Source organism: Phodopus roborovskii, unplaced genomic scaffold, assembly GCF_943737965.1.
Source record: "Phodopus roborovskii unplaced genomic scaffold, PHOROB, whole genome shotgun sequence".
NCBI lineage: Eukaryota > Metazoa > Chordata > Mammalia > Rodentia > Cricetidae > Phodopus > Phodopus roborovskii.
Window position 1 is genome coordinate 4,177,313 of NW_026125506.1, and position 16,965 is coordinate 4,194,277.

Sequence of the window (16,965 nt, forward strand, 5' to 3'; positions counted from 1 at the left end):
GCTGAGCTACTCTGAGTGGCACCAAGTCATCTGTGATTTGTTGCTGTCACTCAGGCTGGTCAGCCCAGGATGACTGAGCCCCTGGTTCCATGCAGTGTCGGGGTGGAGGTCAGGGCTTCTGGCCTGTGAGGCAGGTACTATATACACTGAGCTAAGTCAGTAGCCTTTCAATTTTCCATTGAGCCTTAGAAGTGGATTGCATTGCCCAGAGTACAGAAAGTCTGCAGACATTTCTAGTGGCATTGGAAGCTGTTGTTGATGGTTTATGTTTCAGCAATGTCTCTTAAAACATATGTTAGCATTCCTTCCTTACCAGCTATCCTTGGCTGGTTTCACTCAGGGCAGGTTTCCTTGCCTTCTGCTCTATGCAGGGGTGAAAACCAGTGCAGAGCCTTGGTGGGAGAAGAGGAAACAATTCCGTTCATAACCCGCCCCTCTAACGACAGTGTCCCTGTGCAGCCCAGTGCAGAGCCTTGGAGGTGGGAAAGGATTGATGTATGTGGTCCCCAAGGCAGGGCCTCCCTGTGCGGCCCCGGCTGGCCTGGAACTCAGCGATCCTCTGACCTGTCTCCCCGGAAAGTGCTGGAATTAAACACACACAACACTGCACCCAGCACACCTCTCCTTTCGGCTGTCATTGGCTTTCTTCAGGAGCCCTCTGTAAGAAATTAATGAGGCGCGCACGCACACACACACGTGCGCACACACATCCTAAAACACGGATGTGGTGGTGGTGGCATGAAACACCAGAAAGCCAATTCTAAGAGGGAACTGGACACTCAGCCGCTTCCTGAGACGGTGACATGTAGCCTCTCCTTTTCATTATTGCACTGTGGCCAGTAAATGTGGAGAACCGCCCAGAGTCCAGCCTCTCAGAGTCCAGTTCCCCGTACAGCAGACTGGACCCCTCTCCACCGGGCATAGCCGCCACCCACGTTACAAGGCCATGCTTGATCCTCTGATGCTGGGAGCCTGATGCTTCCAGCCCAACCGGGACACTTTGTGCTCACTTTCTCCTCTTGTTTGGAGTGAGGGCTTGCATGTGTGTGGGCTTCACAGGACATCTTATGGGAGTTGGTTCTCCTTCCTGTGGATCCCAGAGAAGCAAGCTGGGTCATCAGTCTTGGCTGCTAGCTCCTTTGCCCGCCGAGCCGTCTAGTTGGTGCCCCTTAACTTTCTTAGCTGCCTGGAAGTATTTTCATCAGGACAGAGTAACAAAAAAGATGCAAATTATTTGTTTTAGTGCTCACAGTTGTCTAGGAAGTGACATCAACCCTGCTGTGCCATGGGTCACCTATTATTAACCTTTTGTCTGCCCTTCAGGCCCCGGATTTCTATGTGCAGATGAAATGGGAATTCACCAGCTGGGGTGAGTGGCTGTGGGCTTGGGATACGTTTATGTTCGTTGTCAAAGGTCTCTGTGTGTGTGTGTGTGTGTGTGTGTGTGTGTGTGTGTGTGTGTGTGTGTAAATAGTCCCCTCCTGTCACTGCGTTCCCTGACACCCATGTTTTCACGGTTTCAGTCTGATTGCAGCTTCTTTGAGAAGCAGGGTTTGGTTGTGGCCTCTGGACCTAGGCTGAAGTAACCTTCTTGCCTCAGCTGGGACTGAGCGTGTGCCATTCACTCTGCCTGGCTGTCTTACTAGTCAGTTTTAAATGCCTGTTTGTAATCGAACATTTCCATGACTTACTACCATGTGTTACTTTTCTTATGTTGTTTAGCTTGATTCCTTGATTCTTTTTTTTTTTTTTTTAGTTTAATTTTCTACAAAATTTATGTATTTCCCCAGAATACTCTAGAAGGCAATTGATAACATGTTTTCTTAGGTGTTTTCTTTCTTGTAGCTCGGTGAACTAACACTTGATTTTTATAGTTTTTTCACCTCACTAGGATTTCTGGTTTTGATAAAAAGCAGATTTTAGATCCCTGATATATTGTGAGTGGAGGCTGTAATGGGGAACTGTGGCCACGCTTCAGCAGATGTGTAAGTGAGAAGCCCAGACGGACACACTCCTCACTCAGCCCTGGAAGGCCAGTCCAGGCTACGGGAAATTCCTTGACTCTTTTCCCTCATGTGTTGAAATAAAAAACGCATTTTTCTTTATTTTTAGTTATTTTTTAGTGCTGGGAATTGAGCCCCAGGCCTGCTCCATGCTAAGAGTGCCCTGTACCACTGAACTACACCCCTAGCCTTCCTATTGTCTGTCTGTCTGTCTGTCTGTGCTGCTGGGGTTGAACTTAGCATATGCAAGTGACTATCACAGGGATCTGTATAACTCCAGCCACTTAATTGTTTGTTTGTTTGTTTGTTTAAAATGGCCTTACTGGGTTGTCCTGGCTAGCCTCAAACTTGCTGTGTGGCCCAGGCTAGCCTCAAAATGGACCCCCTGCCTCGGCCTCTTGAGTGCTGAGTAGAGGCAGGCTTCACCTTGCCCAGCTCCATTTCTAGTTTTCATGATGAGTTCCTTTACAGGTGTGAAGGGAGCAGCCCCGTTGTGTTTGACAGTCAAGACCTAACTAGCCATCTGCTCCGTTTACTGCCGGCAGAGCCCCGAGTCCCTGGCTCTCCCACTCTGCTGAATCCGTGACCTCCTCAGTAATGTGCCTCTCTCCTGCAGTGCCCTTGGTTTCTAGAATATGCCCGAGCGATGTCTGTCGCATCTGGAAGAGTGGGGCCAAGCTGCGTGTGGATATCACTTTGCTGGGGTTCGACAACAGGAGCTGGATAAGAGGGAGACGGAGCTTCATATTTAAGGGAGGAGGTGAGCGACTCCAGCGTAGTCAGCCCTACTCAAGCCAAGCCGCGGTCACTTTGATGTCACTGAGACTCGGTCTTCTGTGTCGCCTGGTTGCCCTGGCGCTCTCCTTGTGGACCGGGCTGGCTCTGGGGTAGAGGTGTGCACCACCGTGCCCAGCAGCTGTCCGAATGCTTTCATCTGCTCAGTCCCTCGCCTTTGTGGCTGCTGTAATTAGCTGTTCGGCTCTTCACCCTCTCATCTGGACATGGGCCGGCTGCTCATTCCATTCATGGCTTTACACCAGTTGTCTGTCACACGGGCGGTAACTCACTTTCCTGCGCCTTGGAGTAGACGTCTCTGTCTGTGCCATTCCGTATTCCCTTCATAATTGGGCAGGACTCTGCTAGTGAAGGGGAAGAGGAGTATTGCTTGCCAGAGCGGTGCACAGACCATTTACATGAACTCTGCAGCAATGTCTCCTAAAGGTCACAGGTGAAATGTGTTGCTAATGAAAACTAAAATCTCCATGTTCTGGGGTCTCCTAGAGTTATAGAGAGCTGGCCAGACAAACACTGTACCAGGAGAACCGGTCAGTAGTCAGGAATCTTAGAGGTGAGGTGCTCAGTGGTGATGGGTACGCTTCCTGTCACCTGAGCGCTGGCTGTCTCCAGCATCTGGGGGAGCAGGGGACAAGTGCTCTGGAGGTTTGCCCGCAGTGCATGTGAGGGGTCAGGGGTGCGCGTGGCATTGCTGGCTTTCTCCTCACCCGGGCGCTCTCGTTAACAGACAACTGGGCGGAGTTGATAGAAGTCAACCACGATGACAGAGTGGTCACCACTGAACACTTCGATCTTTCCCAAGAAATGGAGCGCCTCACCCTGGACCTCATGAAGCCAAAAAGCAGGGAGGTTGAGCGGCGGCTCACAAGCCCAGTCATCAACACCAGCCTCGACACTAAGAATATTGCCTTTGAAAGGTAGGGGTTAGACCCGTTTCCCATCTAGTCTGGGGACTGCTTCATTAATGGCATAACTGGAGTTGTGACTGCATTGTGTGTTTCTGTGGGCACTGTCTTGTGGGTTCCCTGGAATGTGACTTTCCCGAAGCTAGAATCAGCGTTGACATTGCACTGAACTCTGTTGGCATTAGGCAGTTGCATTTATACTCACTATAATGTATTGTAGCCCCTCCCCACCACCTGTGAGGCCCAGCTGTGTAAAAGACTGTGAGGGGCGGCCATTCTTTCCAGGTCCTGTGAGAACAGTTCTCCAGAGAGGCCTGTGCCTTGGTCCGCCCCAACGACACACTGTTCGCAGCATCCACCTGCGGGGATGAAGGACATAGAAACTGTCACATGTCTCTAGTGTGGAGTATAACAAGCCAAGGAGGTCTGCAGCATCCTTGGAGTTTGCCTAGGGTGTCACATCCAGCTGCCTGTGACTTATTGTGACCCGAGCTAATCTGAACACTTCTGGATCTAGGAATTCCTCTCCCTGACCATGCTAACTGATATCTTTAAATTGTTTCCTTCCATTTCCAATACACAAGTGGCGAAAAACCCTGACATGTCTCCTTAGTCAAATCTAAATTGCCCTTTCTTTTTGTTTAAATAAAGCTACGGAAGCAGATGTCTGTAACGGGCTAGGACATGCAGCCTGTGTGTCTGGGGGCTGCTTCTGCTTTGGAAGTAGGAGCTGGATTCCTGAAGAAGCAAGTCCTCTTACCAGGCTCCTAGGGACATTGAGGGTTAGGGACTGACTGTGGGATCACCCACAGGGATCTTTCTAGATGTCTCTAGGTTTCCGTGTGCCTCTCCAGGGAGGCCCTTCAGTGTGAGGCTTTAGAGTGGCGGAGGCCATTGCCACCCCACAGCCTGTCCCAGAGATGATTGCACCGATGGACAGCAGTGGCTGTGGGCAAATGGCCCAGCTCTCCAGTTCCCTCAGCTGGAAGAATAAGCTCCTGAGCCCTGCCACCCCAGCCCTGCGACCCTAAGGTCGTAGCTCCCTGTGATCCCCCCCAGTGGGATTGTTAGAGCCATTGTTTGCCACCAAGTGTGCTTATCTGGGGCCTGTGCGCTGCTCTGGCGTTAGTCCACGGAGTGCAGGTGGGAAGCGAGTACCTTCCGTGGTACTGAGGGCGAGGGGACCGTGTGTGTCCGTGTGGTGGCAGGCAGGGTTTTGGGACAGCCCAAGCTGGCTTTCCTGATGTGACAGTGGGCTGAGAGCTGTTGTTCAGTTCTGCGTGGTCAGTGCACTTAGGCATAAACAGAGATCTGAGCTGTTCCCGAGTGTGAGATTTGCCAACTCACAGATATGTGAACAGTGACGAGTGTGGCTCTTTGTGGTCCTTTCCCTGGGTCTGTACCAGGAGTTTAAAGCGTACAAATCGCCACCACCCTCCCTGATGAGCCAAGGCGAGCGGTATGCATGCACTGGTCACACTTGGGACCGCACGCTTTTTCTGGAAGATTATGCTATGCCATATCCCCCCACCCCAAATCCCTACCACTTCAGAGCTGCCTTTAAATTGTGCAGTCACGGTGCCTGCAAGTGGCCTTTGGTGCGTTGGTGTCAGGTGGGACAGACAGGAGGAGACTGGCTGCTCTGTCATCTTTAGACGCCTGTGGCGCCTGTGCATACAGAGCTAACGGGGCACAAGGAGTCATCGCAGCTGGGCTTACAATAGGTGACACCGACACTGAGCAGTGTAACTCGGCTCACGTCACAGTGGCATTGCAGAGGGCGGGAGGGGGCGGGGGTACAGAAGCCAGGGTGGCGCCAGAGCAAATGTGGGCTGCGCTGAGCGTGGAGAAACCGGTCAGTCGCACCTACGCAGCCTGGAGCAGAGCGGGTCTCAGCACACTTCATGCCAGGTGTCTGCAAGCAACAGTTAGACACCATTGTTGTCTGCAAGAATAAGGAGCTGAGGAATGAGTCAGTTAGCTAAAAGGAATATCTTGATTTTTGCTATTGGTGACAGCAAGAGCTGTGGCTTGGTCCCTAGCCGATGTTCTTGCTGGTGCCGTGTTAACTAGAGTAGCCAGCATTTGCCGTAATCCCGTTAGGACTCCATGCCTTGCTGTGTGGGTCTTGTTGCACTAATTGCAGACACCCAAGAGGAGAATTAACATCCATGGGTCTTCCTTTTATGATGGGTTAAAACAGACATAAAACTCATTATGTCCCCTGATTGGATTTACCAAATTCCGTTAGAAAGGAAGCCAGAAACAGAAGTGAAGGCTGCTCTCTGCTTTTGTGACTTGGCTAACCTGCCACTGTTCTCTGAACTTCCTGTGTCCACTTCTCTCGGTCAGACAGAGCAAAGGGTAGACTTCTGACAGCTCCTTACAGTGCCAGGCAAAGCAAGGATGGGATGTCTTAGACAATGGCGGTGCTGGTTATCTCCTGAGGGGAAACACCTCCCAGGGCAAATCACACCCAGGAGAGATGGGGACCTCTCACCGGCAAGAGGCTCACAAGCTTGGGTCAAGCCTGGCACACATAGTAACATTCTGTCTTTAAAAGAGAACACATAAAAGAAAGGTAATCAGAACCTAGAGGCTGTTCTTGGACCCTGAATGGGTTTCCCCCAGACGTGTGTAGCCCTGTAACTGGGTTTCTGAGCACACAGCCCGTGCTGCACTGTGACTGCGCAGGCCCTGGGCTATCTCAGAATCCGCCCACAGATTGGAATCAGTGGCTGGGCTGAAAAGTCACTCCGTCCTTCCCTGGTACTCTGCCTGACACGATGGACACGCGACTCTGCTGTCATTGGGAAAGCTTTAAAGGCCTTCTCCACCCTCAGCATTCCTACTCCATCTGCCTTTCTCCCAGAGGTGGGGAGCTCTGGGCTTCACTTCTGAGGATTCCTGGATGGAGATGGACGCTCTTACACCCCAGCCTGCAGTAGATAACCCAGATAAATGCTCTGACCCAGATACCTCCTTGTAGCAAGCAAGACTTTGGACACCGGTCATCGTCACTCATGTCTTTAGGATAGCTGTCCAACAAATGCCACCTTTGTCCCTGTGCTGGCAGTCCCTGTTTAGAAGCCAAGAGTGCCAGCTTTCTTTGCCTGGAGTGAGGCAGATTGACTGATAATTGTGGGAGGCGGGTGGGGCATGTCTAAGCCATCTGTCACGGGTAGCATCCTTTTGTGGACAATGGGACCATGCTCTCCAGTGTCCTTGACTAACAAGCTGGGACTGCGAAGCTGCAGGGGTGAACTCTGATGGCATAGTGTACGTGTGGAAATGTGTGTAAAGCTGCAGGGGTGAACTCTAATGGCATATTGTACATGTGGAAATTTGTGGTGTTCACTTTTTATCAGAACTAAATCCGGATTCTGGGGCTGGAGGACAGATAAAGCAGAAGTTGTTAATGGTTACGAAGCAAAGGTAAAAGGAAACTCTTAAAATAAGATTGTTATAGCTTTGTAGCTGCTATGCAAATGAGGAATCTGTTCTAATTGTCCCGTGCCCCTGTGCCAGAGGACCCTGGGGATAATTCTAAAGTGTCTCTTGCTGGGCGTCCAGTCTTCATGGTTTTCAGAGAGTGGTGTCGCATGCCCTGAGCAGGTCCGTAGCTTCCCCAAAGAGGAACAAGCAAGCCGTCCCTTTATTCTACTTTTTGCATTAAATGTCCTCGGTGCATCTTTTTAAAGAGGGTACCATGCAGTCAGTGGCGTCTGTGAGTCTTTATTAAGTTCAGCTGACGCTAGAGCTGACACTGTCTCAGTTTTTAGAAGACCAGTCCTTCCCCCCAGCGATCAGAGAAAGCACTGTAATCGTAGGACCCTGTCCATCATCTGGCTCTTTATCAGCTGACAGGCCATTTGCTGGACTCTCCTTGGTGCGCAGCGGGGATGGAAGGAGCCAGATGCTGTAGGGTCTTCTGCTGGCCTCTTGAGTGAGCAAAACCAGCTCCTCCATGCTCAGCAAGCTGCATTTAGAAACAGCAGCTGTCAGCACACAGCAGCCCCACCCTCGGGCAGCATTGAGAACGCCGCTTACCCTGCCAGGGTAGCAGGTAGCAGCCTTTTCCTTGTGTCAGTCAAAAGTATGCTGGTGGTCTCTGGCCTCCCTGGGTTCAGCTAAGTCAGTAGTTAGCCGAGCGCCGCAGGTCACAAGAGGCAGCAGGGTTAGGAGCAAGAGGGGCCCTGGGGAACCAACCGTGTGTGCAGGGTACCTGCTGAGCCCCCTTAGCAGAAGAAGGGCGTGTAGGAAGGGCAAGTGACTGCTGCCATGTTCAGGGCCCCAGGTGGCAGCTGTCTCCCCACCCGGAGGGGACTGGGGTGCTGGCCGAGTCTCACTTTTATTTTGCTGGGATTGCTTGGTTTCTGCTTCAGCGTTCTTGGCCTCGCTGGGCTTGGCCTTTGCTTCCCTGTATCATTGTTGTCTCTTGCACACATCTCTCGAGGTTTACACAGTGAACAATGTGAGTGTGATAACCAGAATCCGCACAGAACACCTGACAGAGGAGGAAAAGAAGAGGTACAAAGGTAATCGCTGCCCCCCCCCCCCCGTGTGTGAGCAGAGCTCCTCAACCTTCCTGAGGCGGCGACCCTAACACGTTCCCCGTGCTGTGGTGACCCCCACCATGACATTATTTTCATAACAGTAGTTTTGCTACTGTCACAATGTAAACTTGTGTGTTCTGTTGGTCTTCGGCAACCCCTGTGGAGGTCGTTTAGCCCCTAAAGTGGCACCGACCCACAGGTTGAGAACCACTGGTCTAGAACAGAGTTTTAGTCTAGTTTGGGGTGAATGTGTTTGGACATGCAAACTTTATCTTTCCTTTGTAAAAACTTCCTTAGTTTGACTCATTCTTGGAGTTTTTCACAATTGGTTTGAGTTGTAATTAAAGCCATTTGCAAGGGCTTGTCTGTGTGTCATTGCAAATACCTAACTGTTGGCTTTAGCAGCAGCAACAATAACAACAAAAACGGACTGAGGAGATGTTGGGGTATTTCCACTGGGATAAGTGACTCTGCCTCCATTACAGGGATGGCATTTTCATGGAACTTGGGCTCCCGGCCGACTCGCCATGGATATGTGGTTACTAAAGCCACGGCGTTGCCAGCTCTGTGGCCTTGTGAACCGGTCCCTGCTGTAGACCTCCCTTGCCTGTGTAGTTAAGTGGAGGTGGTGCCGGGCCATTCGTGCAGCCACCGCGAGGGTCAGATGAGTTGCCACATGCAAACATCTAGGGAGTGCAGGCGGTGACTTGGCCACCAGCTGTGCTCTAGGCGGGCAGGCTAGAGCCAGAGCACAGCACTGAGTGGCCAGGGTGAAGGGAGCCACACCCCGCTGCTGTCCCCTAAGCCAGGTGCTCAACTCTGTGCTTGAATTCTTCTTCCTGGTTTTTCATTTCCCTAATTGATGACGGTTAATCATATATAACAGCCGGGCATTGGTGGTGCACGCCTTTAATCCCAGCACTCGGGAGGCAGAAGCAGGCGGATCTCTGTGAGTTTGAGGCCTGCCTCAAGTCTATAGGGATAGTTCCAGGACAGGCTCCAAAGCCATACAGAGAAACCCTGTCTCAAAAAACGAAAAAAACAAACAAAAAAACAAAACAAAAAAAACCATATATAATAGCAGCTTCCATGGCAATACCATGGATTCTTAAAATGGTCCCCCAGGCTAAAGCTCCTAAAGAGAAGATACTCTAAGGATAAACTCACCTTGTGGGTGGTTTTGATTCTCTTGATCTTCCCTCCTCTCTAGAGGACCGGAATCCACTGGAGTCTCTGCTGGGAACTGTGGAACATCAGTTTGGTGCTCAAGGGGTGAGTTGAAGACAGGATCCTGACTAGGTCACGTGACCTGGCTCCCAGGCTGTATTACAGATAGGACATTCTTTTGCGAGAGAATTAGATGAGTGAGGCATTGAAAAATGAAGATTTTGGAGGAAGGGTAGGTCCTAGAATTGGGCTCTCTCTTGTCTGATAAGCAGGGGCCTTCTCTGAGTATGGCTCTTGAGACAGGCATAGGGCTCTATGCTCGCTCAGCAAGCATTCGGTGCAGTGGACACCAGCTTCCAAACCCACACCCACTCACATGGTTCTGTCTTCTATACCTGGGAATAAAGCTGGGAAGAGGGTGTGGCCTCACCCGGGAAGGCTGGCAGACTTGCTTGCTCATGCATTGACATAACACTAGTGAGGCCCATTGTGGGGCTGCACGGTGGAGTGGGCAGCCCTGACTCTCCTGATTTCTGGCTCAGCAGGACCTCACTACGGAGTGTGCCACCGTAAACAACCCCACGGCCATCACACCCGATGAGTACTTTGATGAAGACTTTGATCTGAAAGACAGGGACATTGGAAGGCCAAAAGAGCTTACGATTAGAACACAAAAGTAAGTAGAGATGTGCTTTCTGTCGTGTTCACCTCTGGGACCATCTGAAATTGCACTGTCAGGGTGGGTTTGGCCATGCCTACCCCTTTCCTTTAAAGGCAGTGTTGAAATTACTTAACCTGACAACATCCAACAGTTGATGGCTCTCTGCTTAGCCTTTGTCATAGGGGACAGATAGGAGAGCAACTTTGTTCTGTGTTTATATTCTATTCCCTGCCAGTAAATCTCAGTGGATCAGACGAAGCGCTGGCGGGCGCATTCCCTCCATTGTCATACTCAGGGACCTGACTTCCTCAGAGTTCCGGTCCCTCTCAAGTCCTGAGTGCAGGGATGAGGAGGCCTGGGGGTTCCAGAAGGTGCTGTCTAGCCTGTGGACTAGCAGTGACCTGCCTCTCCCAGTCAGGGGAGGTGGCTTCAGCCCTCACTCTGTCAAACCCTGCAGGTTTAAAGCTACGCTGTGGATGTGTGAAGAGTTCCCACTCTCCCTGGTGGAACAGGTCATTCCCATCATCGACCTCATGGCGCGAACCAGTGCTCATTTTGCGAGACTGCGAGACTTTATCAAACTGGACTTTCCACCTGGATTCCCGGTCAAAATAGGTGTGCTTAGATGCGATGGTTTGCCTGTTTGTTAGGATCCAAATGTGCTTAAATGCGATGGTTTGCCTGTTTGTTAGGATCCAAATGTGCTTCCGGGAAATGGAACATATTAGGGAGAAATTAGCAGCAGGGTGTAGTGGTGCATGCCTTTAGACCCAGCACTCAGAGACAGAGACAGGTGGGTTTCTGTGAGTTTGAGGCCAGGCTGGTCTACATACTGAGTTCTAAGACAGCCAGGGCTATGTAGAGAGACCTGTCAAAAAGAGTGGAGGAGGAAATACCCCAAAACCAGTAACATTAAAAAAAAAATGGGCAAGTGTGTTGGCACACATCCTTAATTTCAGCACTCAGAGACAGGCAGGTGGATCTCTGTGAGTTCTCAGCTAGCCAGGGTTACATAGAGAGACTGTGTCTCAGAAAACAAAAAGAACAAGTTTGCATGTGGTAATCAGAATGGAGGAGGCCAGAGTTATCCCCGGGCTTGATTGGATTTGGAGCCTGGGCAGACGGTACCAGCAAACAGTCACAAGAAGGGCCAGTAGTGGTGGCCCGTGCCTGTGATCCCAGTGCCCAGCAGACAGGCAGGGGGTGTGTATGCACTGAGGCCAGCCTGGTCTACATAGTGAGTTCCAGGCAGGCCAGAACTACGTTATAAGGCCTATCCCAAAAACCACAGCAACACACCTCTCCTCCCCCGAAAATAAAGAATATGAATTCTTGTTTTAATGTCACACCTTTAATGTAAGCAAACTTCAGATTGGGTAATTTTATTTGAAACTTTCAGATTATTTTGAATTATTTATTAATACTTTGGTAATTTCGTGTGTGTGTGTGTGTGTGTGTGTGTGTGTGTGCGCGCTCCTAGATTCACTAGATTCACCCCTCACTGCTAATTATTGAATGTGAATGAAGGCATCTGACACGTGCAGGCGTGGGCAAGGCTCTTTTTGGTCCATGACACTTGACTCCTGTCTTGATGACCACTTGCTGTGATCCAGGAGGAAGTTCTTCACCTGGGTCTGACTCAGTCTCAGTTTTCCTATCTGTGGACTGGGTGTGTATGTGGGGGGGGTGCAGGAACTGAAGGGACCCTGCAGGTAAAGTGTGAGCCAGTGCCTGGTTCTCAGTGACATCTACTGACAGGCTCTTCCTTTGCCAGAGATCCCCCTGTTCCACGTTCTGAACGCGCGGATCACATTTGGAAATGTTAACGGCTGCAGCACCGCCGAAGAGAGCCAGGGTGTGGAAGGGGCCCAGGCCGACACAGGTACAGCCCAAAGGCTGCAATGAGCTTTAAAAGCCCGGCTCACCAAACACGTGCAGGCAGTCTGGGATGCGCAAGGGAAAGTTTACATTAAATGTGGGTACTGAATCAGTTTTGTCGCTGTGACAAGGACTTGGGACAACTGGAGGAGGAAGGGAATACATCTCAGCCACGGCTTCAGGTCGGTCCGTTGGCTCCGTTAGGGAGAAGAGCCTCCTGCTCGATCTCTCTACAGCCCACCAAGTTTGTGTTATGATAACATGTTAGTTTTCCACCAAGAAAAATCAAGGCACAACGGAAAACTGTGTCTGCTGAATTTCACTACCACAGTTGTTCTTTTGAAGTCTTCCAATAGCAAACCGATACAGACTACTTTCATCTTTTACATTTTATTACTCACAGCACTGAGCTACAGAACCGAGAGCCTCACACGCTGGAAGCTCTGTCCCATGCAGGCAGCTACACACTGGCTCCTGGGCTGTGACTGGTTTCCTTCTTTTAATTTGAAATGTTTTCAAGCTGGGTGCAGTAATTAATGCCTGTATCCCCAGCACCTGGAGGCCGAGGCAGGAGGATTTGAGTATAGGACTGTGAAGTCAGCATGAGCATTTCAGTAAGATCCCCATGTCATGAAAACACACCGTAGTATGAGACAGGAGGGTTGTGTTTGCAGCCAGCCTGGGCTATGGTTTGAGTTTGAGGCCAGCTTGAGTTAACGTAGATCCTGTCTCATTAAAAGAAACAGAAAGCAAACTGGAAACAAAACGGTCTGAATTGATTGTAGTGAGTAAAAACACTGGACAGTTGTCCTTGTCTTTCAGCTTCCGAGGTCACAAACTTCGAGGTTGATCAGTCTGTGTTTGAAATCCCTGAGTCCTATCATGTTCAAGACAATGGCAGGGACGTGCGTCTCCAAGATGAGGACTATGAAATAATGCAGTTTGCCATCCAGCAGAGCCTGTTGGAGTCCAGCAGGAGCCAGGTGGGCTGTCAGCAGGATGCTCACCTCCTCCTCACTCTCCCTTTCTCGCCCCTCCCCACCCCACTCAGACTTTCCCTAACAAGACGGCATGTTCATGGTGTTTGTGCAGGTCTTTTCGCGGTACCCCAGCTGGCACCGTTCATAAGGTGTCTTTATGGCAAGGTCCCTTTAACTCAAGTTTTCCAGTGTAGCTCTTGTGTATTTTTCAGTGTGTTATGACTAGAACTGCTGGTGCGTTTATTTATGTCAGTAGTCTCAGTTACGGCGATGTGGACTTGCATCCCTGCCCCCCAAAGACGACAGTCATTGTGTAACGGTTGCTGAGACAGTTTTCTTTTTCCCATTTGAGGAGTCTTTGTGCCTCTCAGTCAGAGCTAAGAGCAGAGCAGCTGCGGTTCCGCCCCTCCCCTCCCTCTTGTCCCCTCCCTCCTGCGGCTTCTGCGGTTCCTGGAGGCGGCTCTCGCACTCCCTGGCCTGTGGTCGTCCTGTTGCTGCCCCTAGCTCGGGCAGAGCCTGCTGGGAATTCTTGGTGAAATAGCTCCTGCTCTGCGAGCCTGTGAGCTTCTTTTTCATTAATTTTTAATGCATATGGGTGTCTTTCCAGCATGTATGTATGTCTGTGTCTGGTGCCTGAGGCGGCCATTAGAGTGTTGGATCCCCTGGAACTGAGGTAGAGACGGTTGTGAGCTGCCATGTGGTGCTGGGAGCCAAACCTGAGTCCTGGAAGAGCAGCCAGTGCTCTTCAACCCTGAGTCTCTCCCAGCCCTCATTTGGGGGTGGGGATGGGTGGGCTGCAAGTTGGTTGGTATTTACTTTTTTGGGTGAGGCTATCTGCTTTTACACAAAGCTGCCAGTGCCTCCTCTCCCCATGCAAATGAGCTTAGCTTTGCTCTCCCAGTAGCTGTAAATCCTTGGTAACTCTGACGAGGACAGTAGCTAGAGTCCAGTCAACAAACCCTGAACTATGTCTTCTCAGTTTGTCTGTAAAGCATGCCCTGCCTGGGTCTGACTGTTGCCCAAGGGTAGTGGTTCCAGACTAGAACTATGTAAAGTCTGGGAAGTCTGATGCCCCGTTCCATGCGGGACCTAACTGTCACTGTGCGTGCCCGCCCACACAGCAGTCAGTGACACGTGAATACTGTACATTTTGTTCTCACTATGTTCGTTTCCTGGTCCTTTTGGCAACCATTCCCTTCTATGAGGTTGTTCATGCCCATCATTTGTTTTTGCCAGGACCTTTCAGGACCAGCCTCAAATGGAGGGATCAGCCCCAGCCCCAGCTATGAAGCCCAGTATGAGAGGTAACTATGGGACTTGTCCTGATGGGGCCTTTATCAAACCTGGGCTGGCACGGGCACTTGATACCGGTCATCTGTGTGGCCATGCTCAGTGGCAGATTTGAGAGTCGGCTTCCTGCTTCTTCTCCTGGTTACTCATTAAACCAGCTCTGGGCCGAGTACTGCCTGCTTCACAGGTTAGGGCTGCTCGAAGCCAAGCACTGGGTAAATGGTTTCTGATTGGCTTGGTCTTCTGTAACGTGAGACTGCAGATCTGGCTGGGTGAGGGTTAAAGATGGTTGGAGACTGCAGAGTGGCTCCTTTTCCTATGTGAGTCAGGCCCCTCACTGTGCTTTCCAACAGGACCGAAGTCCCATTCACCCATTCACAGCTTAAACTGGGTGACTCAGCATCGTGCATCAGGAATGCTGGGTAGTGTGCTCATAAGAATCACTGAGAATGTGCTTGCCGTCGCTGCCTCCAGGATAGAGTTAACTCTATCCCGTTCCCCCCCTAGGGCCATCCAGGAGAGCCTCCTAACCACCATGGAAGGTCCGTGCCCAGGTGCCCTCAGTGAGTCGAGCCGTTTTGATAGCGACCTGCAGCTGGCCATGGAGCTGTCTGCCAAAGAGCTGGCGGAACAGGAGCTAAGGCTCCAGGAGGAAGAGGCTGAACTCCAGCAAGTCTTGCAGCTGTCACTCACTGAGAAATAGACATTTCTGTCCAGGGGCTGCTCTGGGCTGCACGGGAGTGCTTCGTCAGCTGAGACCCTAGGCAGGGGGCCTACACTTCCTGCAGACAGCAGCTGCCCCTGCCTTATGCAAAGGTGCAGGACCAGGAACTCCCCGGAGTGGAGAAGGGGAGCACTGGCAGGCCCCATCTCCAGGCTGACGGGAGGAGAGCATCCCCACCTTCTTCCATTAGCTGTCGGTCACATTTTTACTACCAGCTTTAGACAGAGACGCCAAGCCCTGCAGTTACAGATACACCTTAGTCAGACATGATAACAATGACTGCAGAGTCAGGGTGCTTTTTCTACACGAGAGCAGCAGCCTTTGTAGAGTGTTCACCAAAGAAACGGGTTCTGCTGCCCTCATTTCCCCTTCCTCTAGGGTTCCTAGGACATGGCCGTTACTCCTCCCCATCTCTGCCCTGCTCCACGCCCTTTACCCCAGCTAAGAGGATATGTACAGGATCTATTTTAGATTATGGCTAACTATTTGCATCAAATTAAGATATACAAATGACCACGGATGTTGCCTTAGCCTTAAAAATTATTAATAGTTTCCAGCCACCTCGCTCCACACATTGAGGACCTGATTTGAGTCCATAAGGGAGTTCCTTTGGGAGCAGCATCCTCCAGGCTAAACCGAAGGCAGCTAATCCTGTCCTTGGAGTGTCAGCTAGGGGAATCCATGGCTGGTTCTCATAGCAGGCAAGCTGACCAAACCACTGGACAGCAGAGAACCTAGCCACTGTGGCGTTGCCTGCTCCTGTGAAGGATTTCCCACCGGGGAGAGCCAGCACATGGCCTAGCGTTGTTAGAGAGGACCCGATGGACTTGAAACCAGAAGGGAGCTAACATGGAGTAGAGGCTCTTCATTCAAAAGGGAAAAGTGACGACTCCTCATTGCTTTTTAGAGTTCAAAGCAACGTCTTTCTGGATAAATATATTTTTTAACAGAATCTTTTTATTATTTTTAAAAGATATAAAAATGACTACTCCCATCAGTAGCAATACAAGGTTATGCATTTAACCAGATTTTCTCAGGCCTTTTTTGGATACGTTTAGTAGTTAACTATTTTGTCTAACCCTCCTGTAAATACCTACTGCATAACAGACCGCCCCTGGGGAACACAGCCAAGGGCACGCTGCACCTATCACTCGGTGCAGGCATTCCCCCACAGGCTGTGCTGATCACACGGTAAATTACCTTCCCGTTTTGCGTCTGTTTCCTGTTATGCTTCCTCTGGGGACAGGAAGAGAATCCACGGTCCCCAGAAATGTCACTGTTGCCAGTAAAATGTTCTTAGACAAAAAGAATTGTGATTTTAATTCCTCATGGCCATCTGCCTTTTGTCGTGGTCTAACCAAATTCCTTCCCTGTACGTAAGGCCAGTATGGCCATCCCATTTGCAGCTTGGCAGTCTGTTTACTTGGCGTTTGCCAGGAGCAGAGGCCCTTTCTGGAATGGCGGCTGTATGCCGTGTGAACCCCAGCTAACCCCTGTTTGCATTCCACTCTCCTGAAGTCTGACAGTGTCCCCAGGAAGTCACCTAAAAAGGGACTGAGCATTGTCACAGCTTTCCCCGTGTTATCTGTTTATTAAAACACAAATAAATGCGCTTCCACAGAGGGTGCCAGAGTCCTGGCAGCCAGAGTCCTTCTCTTCATAGTGTTTCCTGCTGTCACTGCAGGAACACGAAATCCCTGTTGACAGTGCCTGCCCTTTACCAAGCAGCACACCCCTGCCCGCCCCCAGCCTTCCTGCCCCCAGCCCGCCCCCTGCCTGCCCGCCCAGGCACAGGCAGCATTCCTCACCCATGCCAGGTGGACATGAATGCACAGCATCCAGCGTTGGGCGGTTTGGATCCTCTTCGTGCACTTTTGAAAGTGTGCTGCTGTGCGGAAGAACAGGAAACGGGCAAACATCAACCCCGCTGACCCTGGAAGCCAGGGTGCTGGGGGCAACTTTTAAGGCATTCAAGTGAAAATTGGGCCTTAAAAGAAAAAGGCAGT

At 50.8% G+C, this 16,965-nt stretch overlaps 1 protein-coding gene across 1 annotated transcript in view; it reads left to right on the forward strand.

Moving 5' to 3' along the window:
- Positions 1–16,269, forward strand: part of Ankrd13a (ankyrin repeat domain 13A) — a 28,609-nt gene extending 12,340 nt beyond the window's left edge. The window contains exons 4-15 of the mRNA XM_051176509.1: positions 1,324–1,369; positions 2,620–2,763; positions 3,526–3,715; positions 7,072–7,138; positions 8,160–8,241; positions 9,470–9,531; positions 9,972–10,102; positions 10,545–10,702; positions 11,862–11,969; positions 12,788–12,948; positions 14,182–14,249; positions 14,743–16,269. Coding sequence (XP_051032466.1) covers positions 1,324–1,369; positions 2,620–2,763; positions 3,526–3,715; positions 7,072–7,138; positions 8,160–8,241; positions 9,470–9,531; positions 9,972–10,102; positions 10,545–10,702; positions 11,862–11,969; positions 12,788–12,948; positions 14,182–14,249; positions 14,743–14,938 — 1,413 coding nt within the window. The 3' untranslated portion in view covers positions 14,939–16,269. The remainder of the gene's footprint in view (positions 1–1,323; positions 1,370–2,619; positions 2,764–3,525; positions 3,716–7,071; positions 7,139–8,159; positions 8,242–9,469; positions 9,532–9,971; positions 10,103–10,544; positions 10,703–11,861; positions 11,970–12,787; positions 12,949–14,181; positions 14,250–14,742) is intronic.
- Positions 16,270–16,965: the final 696 nt, after the last annotated feature.